We start from the raw sequence: 12,272 nt of genomic DNA on the forward strand, positions 1-12,272 counted from the left end.
AAAGCAGATCCCTGCAATGACCGACCAATCAGCTTTCTCACCATCATCAGAAAGGTTATGGAATCCAAAATCGCTTCAGACATTAAATCCTACCTCCTCTCCAACAGCTTGATTTCCGATCATCAATTTGGTTTCCGAACAGGTCACTCTTCCCTGGATATGCTGCTTCTACTCTCCCAACAATGAATGGAGTTACTCAATGCCGGACATGAAATCAGAGCCATATCCTGAGACATATCGCATGCTTTTGACATGGTCTGGCACCCTGACATGCTCACCAAACCCTCTTCCTATAGTCTCCAAGGAATCTCCACTCGTGGCTCGCAGACTTCCTGCACTGTCGCAGTCAACGTGTGGCCCAAAATGGAGTTCTCTCATCCCCTCTCCCTGTCCAGGCTGGAGTTCCTCAAGGCAGCGTTCTGGGTCCTGTTCTGTTGATGGTTTTCATCAATGAGCTCTCTCTGACTCTGTGGAAAATCCTCTTTATCTCATTGCTGCTGACTCCACCCTGTGTCATACCATCTGTCATCCCTCAGGCCGGCAAGCCGCGGCTTCTTTGCTCTCTGCATATCTGGATAAAATCAAAAACTGGTCCAACACTTGGAACATGTCTGAATCCTGAGAAATCTCACACTCTCATGATGTTACCTCAGAAAGGACCGTTTGGACCCCCCCCCCAATCTAATTTCTTAACAATCCTCTGGAAGAAATCCTTTCATTCAAGCTTCTGGGTTCCACTATCTGCCATGATCTTTCCTGGGAAAGCCACATTTCCATCCTGGCTTCTAAAGCCAGTCGCCGACTGGGAATACTCCGTTGTGCAAAGTCCTTCCTCAGCCAACGTGAGCTCCTGGCCACCGACAAAGCTTTCGTGCACAGCATGATGGAATACTGCTCTCGCCTCTGGGCTGGTGCTCCTGCCTCTCACCTTTCTCGGCTTCACGCTGTGGAAACCAAGGCATTTGGGATGATTGATATCTCCCGTGATGAGGCTGAGTCTTTGGGCCTCTCACTCCCTCACCGCAGGCAGGTCGGTGGTCTTTCTGTCTTCTACCATCTCCTCTCTGGTCTCGCACCCCCGCCCACCCCTGCTCTGTCTGCGATATGTCCCAGCCATACTTCTGCAGGACGCTCAACGTCCGCCAACAACCCCCTTCTGGTGAAACGACCAAAATCATGAATCACTGCTCACCTTCACTCTTTCATTCCTCTTTTTCCCACCTTTGGATAAACACCCTCCCTTTGTTCAATCGCATTCTTCCCTCCAGGCCTTCAAAACACCTCTTAACCACCACCTCTTATCTCCCCCTATCCAAATCCTCGACTTTTCTACCCCCGTTAATCCACCCCAAAACCACCTCCTTCAAATTCCCTGCTTTCCTTCCTCAAAGTCCCTGTAATATCCAACTTGTATATCACATGTTCCCCAATCGATTAATATCAAACCTTGAAAAGGCACATCCTCAGGTCCCCAGCAATATACCTGGCAAGTTTCAATTAGATCGGAAGGTTGTCGAGAAACAGCAGTCACACACACACACACACACACACACACACACACACACACACACACACACACACACACACACACACACACACACACACACACACACACACACACACACACACACACACACACACACACACACACACTCTGCTGGAATTATCGATAGATATTACTTGCAAGCTCACAAACGAACTGGCTCAATTATGGCTCTTGGTTTGTGGGAAAACCTGATAAATAGAAAGTAGTTATTGCACCTCAACAAGTGCAATTATCCACACCCATTTTGGTGAGAGAGACAGAGACAGAGACAGAGACAGAGACAGAGACAGAGACAGAGACAGAGACAGAGACAGACAGTGAGAATTATCGAATCGAAAATGGTTCGGCCAATTTCAAAGCAAAATTCTGCATACATGCTGTGGGACACAGGGACAGGTGACAAGCACAAAATATTCTATTTCCCACAACCCCCCCCCCCGCCCCCAAGACATGAGCGTGGGGAGACGACATGATTTTTCGCTGTAAACATAACAAAGCGCAAGTGATAACTGATCACTTGGAGAGAGGGGGAATTCCTCACCATGGGACAAAATATATTCGCCTCACCTCCCCAATACCTCCACCCCCATCGCCCCCCCCACCCCATTCCATGAGGTTGCTCCCGCTGGTCGCAGGTGTATCTTGTTGTACAAAAATCATCAAATTTAATCCGTTCATTTATCATTTCAAATGGAATGAGATGGAAAACATTAAGATGATGGGTGAGGAAGTGATATGGAAAACAACATTACTCGTGACAACATGGCACCATAAACATCTCTGACTGGAATGCCATGACATCATCTCGCATGGCAAACATTTTAGGAAAAGTGGACTTTCGACCGCTCCAAATGGAACAGAAGTTGAAATACATTTCGATGCCATACGTGGAATTGTAAGACATTGGTATTCATACCGACAAAGTTTGTTGACTGTGTGATGTGAGAGAGGAGAAGGGAAACAAAAACAGACGCAGACAAACACTGTGATGTGATTCATTGAAATGTACAATATGCTTGAACAAGCTCCACCAGACCTGACACTTGGTAAAACATCACTTCATTGGAAAAATGACATGGCAAAACAATGCAATCCACACTGAATTCGGAGCACACTCGACAGCTTGAGAACAGAGGATTGATTAAAACCATACCTCCATGTGCCAGTTCCAGCACCATCTGCACCATTTTCTTCGTCCTGATAACCTTGTGTTTTCGAACTAAATGAGGATGACAGAGGGCAGCAAAAAGAAACAAAATATAACAAGCAAAGTGCAGGAGTGCAGGATTAAATAAATTAACATAACATTGAATAAATCCGTCAAGTGAACAGTAACTTCATGATGAGGACAATAACTTATATGGTGATGCCGTTGAATGGCTCCCCTCACATGAATGATGTAGTTTATCTGTGGAGATATAGAGCCCTCACTGCTACTCAGCATTACATTCCATGTAAGTGTTATGAACATTCCTATGGAAAGGAATGCAGTTTGTGTGCATTTAATGGATCAGCTTCGGGGTCCATAAACCTCTAATATCATCCATTGTCATTGTCATTATTACTAGAAGCATCCGCTGGATGGACGCACGCCTGCACGGAAGCACACATGGACGAAAGAACGCCGAGAACGAGCTCCTTTTATACATCAGAAAGAACCACCCGCTGAATGGACGCCTGCCCAGATGTACCCACGTCTTGACGGACGCACACAGGACCAGAGGGACACACACAGGGACGCAGGCATGCCGAGACCGAGCTCCTTTTATAGATGAGATGACACCGTAACATTTCAATTGAACAATTTGAAAATTGAAAAGATAAATAAAATATGAACAATTTGAAAAATAATAAATTGCAATTTAAATGCAATTGAAAATTGGGGTGGGGGGGGGAAAATCAAACAATTAAAAACGAATAGATTGAATAATTAAATAATTAAAGTAGAAAGCATCTCAAAATGCAAAGTCCATCTGCATCCGCTTTGTGCTCAAACTAAACTTGTGTTTCATGTGTCGTAAATTTGGAGAAATTTCATTCTGAAGAAAAGAGAATTAAACTTTGATTTCATCGTTAATTACAATCACATCAAAATAAACTATTATTGGTGAAAATCTGAAATGAACATGTACTACAAGGAATAATAGACGAAAAAGAGGGAGTGAGATAAGAGACACAGGAAGCGAGGAAAAGGTGGACACAGTGGGAGATCTGAAAAAACTCCACATCTGGGCTGAAGGCATCATCAGTCCAGACTGGGAAGCCGAATCGTCATCCTCATGCCCCCCATCAAATCGAATGATCACCTCGTGATAATTTAGCCACGAAATTATACCTGAGTATATCCCATCTAAAGTTTGATTCCACCTGCCCCAAATTTTGTGGTAATGACCTCCCTCCTCTGGCATTCATCCATTCATATTAAGGTAGAGAGGGGAGGAATGCCAAATTTCCCATCATGAACATGTTGTTGAGACTGCAACAAATTCTCCTGGAATGTGGGGCATTGATTCATTGGGGAAAAGGGGGTACGGTTCACGGGGGAGGAGTGTGGGGAGAGGCTCGTTTTTGAATGCACATAATTAGTTTCACTTAAAATGTTGACAAATAAAAATAAAAATACGAGAATAAAATGGAAGACCAAGAAGGAACCGGAAGAAGTAAAGAGCAAAGTTGGAGTGATCAGGAGGAACCTGGGAAGGAAACATTTCCAAAATATTTGCCAACTCTTGCCGTGAACGTCGTGTTATTTTATCGAAGACGATCCGTTTGTTTTGCTTCAATCTTTCGTGGTCCCCAAACTACGTCTTGATCCCCAAAAAATTCCCAACTTAACTGCTCGGAGTTTACACTTGAAGGAAGATAATCTGTACAATCCTCCAAAGATACACGTTGAGTTGAAATTGCATAATTTTACACGTTCTTGCATCATCATTCACATGTTAGAATCATATTTTGTTTTAAATTAGATCCAAAATAAAAGTTCATTTTTACTGACCCCGAACCAGCATTGCAGATCGATGCGATATTTACACAATATATTACACTTTACTCGTGTGAGTGACTCAAGGAATTATGAAGGAACTTCAAACATTGCAATATAAAAATAATAAAACAATCATTAATGGTTCCCAATCAAAAATAATTCTGAGATTCGGAGACTGGATAGTGGCGAGATCATGGAGGATGGTTACACCTTCTGTTGGTCTGGTCGCTCTGATGGTTACCATGCCCAACGAGTTGCTGTGGCTGTGTCCAATAAGCTGACTCCAATGAAAATTGAGGGAATACCAGACAATTAGGAAACTAAGGATTCGTCACTCATTCGGTGTCGTTTCCCTGGTCTCTGAATATGCTCTGACTGAGGTGAGTGATATCACCATGAAGGACGCATTCCATGCCGCGCTCGAGTCTGTGGTTGATTCTGAACCGAGACGAGATACTCTACCAGTCTTGGGGGTTTGAGTGCATCGACTGGAACTGATAGGGATGGTTATGAGCCTTGTGCTGGTCCCCATGGGTCTGGAAATCTGAACAAGAATAGCACCAAGTTCATTAACTTTGCAAGAAGTCATGGACGTAGGGTGGCTGCTTAATGGATTCTTCATCCACAGGCTCATCGCTGGACTTGGTATTCCAACGGTGTTGTGGCAAAGGAGATTGACCATGTGCTCGATGAAGGTCGCTCGAGGATGATCCAGTTCTGCAGGGTCGACCAGAGTTCTCAGCTCCTCATTACCCACCACAAGCTTGTTGTAAAAACTCTGAAGTTGCACCTCGAATCCGGAAGAATGATACCATCCCAGCCTGCACTGGATGTTGGCAAGCTCAAGGATGAGAGAATAGCTGAGGAGTTTGCAAAGAGGCTGAATGGGGATTTTGGGGTTCAGGGTGCTTTGGGAAATCGTGAAGCGGTGTGGAGTGCAGGCCCATCGTCAGAGCTCAGTATTAAGGGGGACACATGAACTGAATTGGGGGGGGGGGCAATTATAATATTTAATTTTTTGATGACCTGGTATGCTATTGTATTCATGCAGCATTGACGCATCTATACTGAGGTTGCCGTCGCAAACTAACCAAATTGATCTCAGCAAGATTTTATATGTTCCGGTGTTTTTGGCCAAAAATAATTCAAATGCAGGAGAGCCGCAACAAACTGGCACATTCACAATGCTGATATTTAATGATTAGACAATTGGCACCAATTCAGGAGCACTTATACAAGGTGTTGTCAAGAATTGGAATTAGAAAATTAATATACCAGAGATACAATGACTAAACGGGGGAGGTTGGCACCGGAATCAGTGCACTTTCAAATAAGATACAGTGGGGTATGACCTGCGATTATCACGTTAAACTATAAACAGCAAATACGACCAGCCTGAAGAAACCACAAAGTCCAAATTTAAGGCAGTCAATTACACAGAGGTAAGGTTATGCACAAAGCACTGGATATGGGATATGCAATGCACCAAACACAACATTTAATTTGAACATCAGAAGTACAAAGAAGCCGACCATGGCGGGTGCTGACCACAACCACAACCGCAACCACACGCATCACCAGCAGTCACACACACAATCTGAACTCCTCGTATAGTTTTTATACCGCTGAAGTCGCTGTCAGAAGAGCTGCAGGTGACGCGTCTCGGTGTGGAATCTTCTGAGGACCTTGCCCTTCCATTCCTTCAGGCATTTGCGTGTGAGGTCTCTCTCGAAGGCCAGCCATACCAGTTGTGCCTTGCGTGCATGGTGCATGGACAGTCTGTGGTCAGTGAAGACATTCCTCAATATTGAGAATGAATTTTCACACATGGCAGTGGACGCACCAAGTGTTAGTCCAAGTCTCATAGTAGTCACGGCACTTGGCATGGCTTCGAGCGGTTTGTGGTATGTTGAGAGGAGTTTTTGTGTTGTTCATCTCTCGTTTGGCTGTTTTTCTGTCCGTGTGTCAATAAACTGCTTTGTAACCACACACTCTGTTTCACTGATGGTTGACTCTGTTAATGTCATGATGTGCTGGAGCAAGTGGGGATCCAAAAACGTGTCATTATCGGGATTCAAGGCAGCGAGTGAACGGGCGAGTTGAGTGTTGTGCTCACTGAAGCGCTGAGCGATCGCTCCAAGCACAGTATCAATTGCGCTGTAAAAAAACCCTCTGCAGTTCTGTCTTGTCATTGTCGTTGTTTTGTCCTGTCGTTTCCAAAACTACAAACTGTTCCAAGTCCTTATTCGTTGTGCTTCTCCGTTTTGGTGGTGCAGGTGGTGCAGGTGCAGCAGTGTGATCATCGTTGGCTTTGTTCCACAGATCAGTGACTCATGCTCAGAGCGGAGTTTCTTCACGCACTCTGTAGCACTCGCCACCAGTTCCAACCCCGTTTGCAAGTCTTCCGGTTCCGGTTTTGAGCGGCAAGAGGTCTCCTTCGGGGCTCCCTGCTGACTTTCTCAAAGTTAAGTTCCGGTTGTTATTTGTCCCGTTTTAACTGTTTAATTTTCTCACCTACATGTTAATGTGTGTTCCTAGTTCGGTTTTGTTTCAAAAATCGTGCTATTTTGTGAGTATTTATGTCGACGTTCTTACCTGGTGTTTGAGGCCTAGTCCTAGGCTTGAGGCCTACCGGTTCCACTCGGTGTTCGATCGTTTTTTTTTGTTTGTTTGTTTTTTCTCCCCATTACCTTCAATTTCTATCCTCCCCATTACCTTCAATTTTCATCCTCCCCACTTTCCAAACATCCCCCATTCTCCCAACTAATCTCTTTCTTATCTCAAAAAATAAAAATAAAAAAAAAATATACCCAACAACAACAACAACAACACGCTCACCTTCTCCCGATTCTGCTACTTCTTCTTCCTCTTAACTTCCTCCTCGTCTTCCTCGATTTTTTTTTTTTTTTTTTTTTTACACTTCCATGACCTAATCTGTTGAACTCTCTCATACATTAATATTACAACAAAAACGATCTTATAATGCTTCATCTTCCTCTCTCACACATGTGGTACTCTTTACTGTTTCACAATGCACTACTCTTCTGCTATTTTAACAGACTGCTCTCATTTCGACCTCTCCTTCATTCCTTGCCTAAAAAATCCAACTATTACAGCGCTTCTTCTCTCCATGCTCTGAATTCGCCTTCATTGCATCCATCAAGAATTGTGTTAAATCGCATCTCTGACCTAAAACTTTTAAAAACCACAGTTTGCCATGGATGCTCGCTTTCCATCAACCATTCTTTTTTTCCAACTTCAGTGCCAACTCACCCCCTCACCCCTCACTCTCACTCTCAAAGCAACCATCCCACTCTTCTCCCTCCAAGCCTCCCTCTCACCTCTTTCAAAAATTCCCCCTCACCTTTCTCCCACCTTTCTCTTCCTTCTCTAAGTTGCCCCCCTCTCATCCACCAACCTGCCTCCCTCCACTGCCCTCTCACCTCCATCTCTTCACTCCACCTCCTCAAATCCTCAACTGCCATCTTCCTTGTCTCTTGTCCCCCCTCTCTCCCAGCACCACAGAGCCTTTTCTCCTCCTCATTCGGCCCCCTCCCCTCGCTATTCTGCAATACCCCACACTCCTTCAGCAACCCTCCTTACCCCCCCCCCCCCCCCCTCCTCCTACCCTCCCCCGCCCCCTCCACCTCCTGCACCCAAAGCCTCCTCCCCTACCTCTTCATTAAAAGTGTGGACCTCAAATATCCGGGGCCTTCGCTCAAACCTTTCAGATCTTTCCATACAGGTTGCCACTGACAAACCAGACATTATCTGCCTAACAGAAACTTTCCTCTCCCAAGACGTGTCTGACTCCCAAGTATCTCTCCCTGGTTACTCCCTCTTACGGTATGACAGACCTGAGTCTCGTCCTGGTGGAGGTGTTGCTCTCTTCATCAAAGACTCTATTCCTCACTCTCCCTGCACTGCTCTCACTCCCCCACACCCCCAGGAATACCTCTGGCTTCGGCTTCCCCTCCACTCCCACCTCATGTTTATATGTGTACTGTACCGTCCACCGAACAGTGATGACTCCATCTACACCTCACTCTCCGAAAACATGGACCATCTTCTATCTTCTCATCCAAACTCTCTCTTCCTCTTATGTGGCGACTTCAATTGTCATCACGCCAGTTGGCTAGGTGTGGGTACCTCTCTCACCTGCCATGGGACATCAGCAAAAGCTTTCTGCGACTCATTGGGACTGACTCAATCGGTCAACTTCCCGACCCGGATCTCAACCAATGGTACTCCATCTCTTCTGGATCTGATTTTGACAAATTTCCCTGACAATATCTGCTGCTCTTCCTTCGCTCCAATTGGTTCTTCTGACCACGTCCTTGTTAAAGTGGACATCTCTCTGGCTGTTATCAGAGAACCACCTCACCGCCGTCGAGTCTGGCATTTCACTCAAGCCGACTGGCAGGGTCTCCGAGCAGCCATCAAACTTACAGACTGGTCTCCTATCACTACTTTCTCAAACATCAACTTATCCTGGGAATTCTTTCAAAGAAACTTGCTCTCCCTCATGCACAGATTTATCCCCTCTCGTGTTCAGTTGTCTTACCCTTCCTCCCGCCCTTGGTTTACTGAAGCTTGTGGCGAGGCAGTTGTCCTGAAACAACTTGCCTTTGCCTCATGGAAAGCAAACCCAACTGAGGGCAATCTCAGTTCTTTCCACAAAGCTCGGAACAAGTGTGTATCTACCCTCAGGAGAGCCAGAAAACAACATCTTTCTCATCTCAAGTCTGAACTCTCAAACCTCTCTCCCTCCTCAAAATCCTGGTGGCGTTTAATCAAATCTGTTTCTGGTGTATGTTCCCCCTCCATCCCCTCCCTTACCTCAAATGGCCGCACTGCTGATTCCACACGTGATAAAGCTGAATGTCTAAACTCGGTGTTTGCAGCTAAATCTTGTGTCCCAAACCCATCACTATCTCTACCCACTTTACCCAGTCGCACCCAACTGTCCCTGGACTCTGTATCCTTTTCTCCTGACAAGGTGGAGAGCTTGCTTTCAAACCTCGAGTCAGATTCTGCAACCGGTCCAGACGGCATCAGCCCACGTGTCCTCAAAGCCTGCTCTTCTGCTCTTGCTCACCCTCTCTCTGTTCTATTCACCCTCTCATTTTCCCAAGGTCATCTGCCATCTGCTTGGAAATCTGCTAACATCACTGCCCTGCATAAAAAAGGTGCAAAAACAGATCCCTGTAACTACAGACCAATCAGCCTTCTCCCAATCATCAGCAAGGTTATGGAATCCATCATCGCTTCAGACATGAAATCCTTCCTCTTCTCCAATGGCTTGATTTCCAATCATCAATTTGGTTTCAGACCAGGTCACTCTACCCTGGATATGCTGCTACTGCTCTCCCATCAATGGATGGAGGTCCTCAATGCCAGACAGGAAATCCGAGCCGTATCCCTGGACATATCACGTGCTTTTGACACAGTCTGGCACCCTGCCCTACTCACCAAACTCTCTTCCCATGGTATTCAAGGCCATCTCCACTCATGGCTCGCAGACTTCCTCTCCTGTCGCAGTCAACGTGTGGCCCTAAATGGAGTTCTTTCATCCCCTCTTCCTGTGCAGGCTGGAGTTCCTCAAGGTAGCGTTCTGGGCCCTGTTCTTTTTCTGGTTTTCATCAATGATCTCTCGGACTCTCTGGAAAATCCTCTATTTCTCTTTGCCGATGACTCCACCCTCTGCCGTACCATCTGTCATCCCTCAGACCGGCAAGCAGCAGCTTCTTCGCTCACTGCAGATCTGGATAAAATCACAAACTGGTCCAACACGTGGAACATGTCTTTCAATCCACACAAATCTCACACTCTCACTATGTCTCTTCGAAAGGACCGTTTACAAAACCCCCCATCCACTTTCTCAACAATCCTCTGGAAGAAGTCTTTTCTTTCAAGCTTCTGGGTCTCACTATCTGCCATGACCTTTCCTGGGAAAGTCACATTTCCAACCTTGCCTCAAAAGCCAGTCGCCGACTGGGAATCCTCCGTCGTGCAAAGTCCTTCCTCGGCCCTCTTGAGCTCCTGACTACTTACAAAGCTTTTGTCCGTAGCCTGATGGAGTACTGCTCTCCCCTCTGGGCTGGTGCTCCTGCCTCCCACCTTTCTCGGCTTCACGCTGTCGAAACCAGGGCTTTTAAGATCATTGGCATCTCCCGCAATGAAGCTGAGTCTTTGGGCCTCTCACTCAATCACCGCAGGTTGGTCGGTGGTCTTTCTGTCTTCTACCGACTCCTCTCCAGCCTTGCCCCCCCTGCTCTCTCTGCGATTTGTCCCAACCACATTTCCACAGGGCGCTCAAGGTCCGCCAACAACCCCCTTCTGGTAAAACTACCAAAATCACGAATCACTGCTCATCTTCACTCTTTCATTCCTCTTTTTCCCGCCTTTGGAATAAACTTCCTCACTCTATTCTTTCCCATTCTTCCCTCCAGGCTTTCAAAACAGCTGTTCACCACCACCTCTTATCTTCCCCCATCCAAATCCTCGATCTTTTCTACCCCCGATAATCCACCCAAGCCCACTTCCTTCAATTCTCCTGCTTTCCTTCCTGAAAGTCCCTGTAATGTCCATCTTCTCTTCGCCATGTTCCCCGTCCCATCCCCATCCCTCTCCCTTCCACAGTTCACCTAATGTGTCTGTTCCCCACTGTTTTGTCCCTTCCACTCCCGCCCCTCTTGTCTCATGCCTCCTTGCTGTGAGTTGTGTGTTAGCTCTCATACGAGCCTCGACCAAGGTATACAAAAAAAAAAAAAAAAAAAAAAAAAAAAAGTCCATGTCCTCTGCCTGCAAGAGTCTATTAGGGCCATCTCACATCAGCAGTTTTTGTACAAAGATAGCAATGAACATGAAGGTAGGCCCAGAGACTTCCCACAAAAGCCCAATAGCCTCCATCCTCATCTCTGAAACGTCGGCGCGCTCTGCATCAATCTCCGACAGGAAGGATGTGATATCCTGAAAAGAACCTATGATCACAGACACGGTGGCTTAATGTCCCGTCCACCTTTGATCAAGAAGTCGTTTTCACCGCTCACCTTTATTCTGAAGAGCAACAGTGGGTTTTCTGAAGAATTTGTACAGGAAACAACAAACCTTGAGGAAATCAGTGACAGCTTTCTCTGCTGCCAGTGCATGGATAACTACCAGATGGATTTGGTGATTTAAGCAGTGCACATATGGGGATTTCTCTTTCCAATATCTCTTGCACCACTTTTGCACCCCACCGTGCTTCCCAAGCATTATACCGAAGCCCCGTCATACACCTGACTAAAGATTTTTGACGCGTCAAGTCCTGTTTTTGTCAGCTTTGCAATTATTAGGTCTGTCAATGTTTTTGCATCTCCAGCATCAGATTTCGCGATTGTCGCTCTGGACGCCCTGTTGCTTCATTTGATGTGGATACAAATCGAATGATGATTGATATGTTCTCACATTCAGTGGGTCCCTCGTCCCATCCACCTTGATGGGAAACCACGATGTGCCTACTTCTTCCACGACGGCATCCGTCACAACATTACTCAATGTGCAGATCAGTTCCTTCTGCATTTCCAGACGATTACAGCTTGCGTTTCGTGGGATATGCTTTATTATTTCGGAGAGCTCGGTGTCTTTTTTGGGTGTGTAGTTTAAAAGTGAGAGAAAGAGCCCACTGTGCCCGTCTGACATATCCTCAAAATGATCAAGGCTCCCTCTGAAAGGTGACTGATTTTCTGCGAGAAATCC

General features: G+C 46.0%; 1 protein-coding gene across 2 annotated transcripts in view; it reads right to left on the reverse strand.

Moving 5' to 3' along the window:
• Window positions 1–12,272, reverse strand: part of LOC147007577 (uncharacterized) — a 43,403-nt gene that overhangs the window by 17,309 nt on the left and 13,822 nt on the right. For both annotated transcript variants that reach the window (XM_085866871.1, XM_085866870.1), the window contains exon 2: window positions 2,700–2,765. In XM_085866871.1, coding sequence (XP_085722997.1) covers window positions 2,700–2,705 — 6 coding nt within the window. In that variant the 5' untranslated portion in view covers window positions 2,706–2,765. The remainder of the gene's footprint in view (window positions 1–2,699; window positions 2,766–12,272) is intronic.

The sequence above is a fragment of the Eptatretus burgeri genome, unplaced genomic scaffold (assembly GCF_056783735.1).
Source record: "Eptatretus burgeri isolate ZD-2024b unplaced genomic scaffold, Ebu_testis_v1 Ebu_testis_scaffold_95, whole genome shotgun sequence".
Taxonomy (NCBI): domain Eukaryota; kingdom Metazoa; phylum Chordata; class Myxini; order Myxiniformes; family Myxinidae; genus Eptatretus; species Eptatretus burgeri.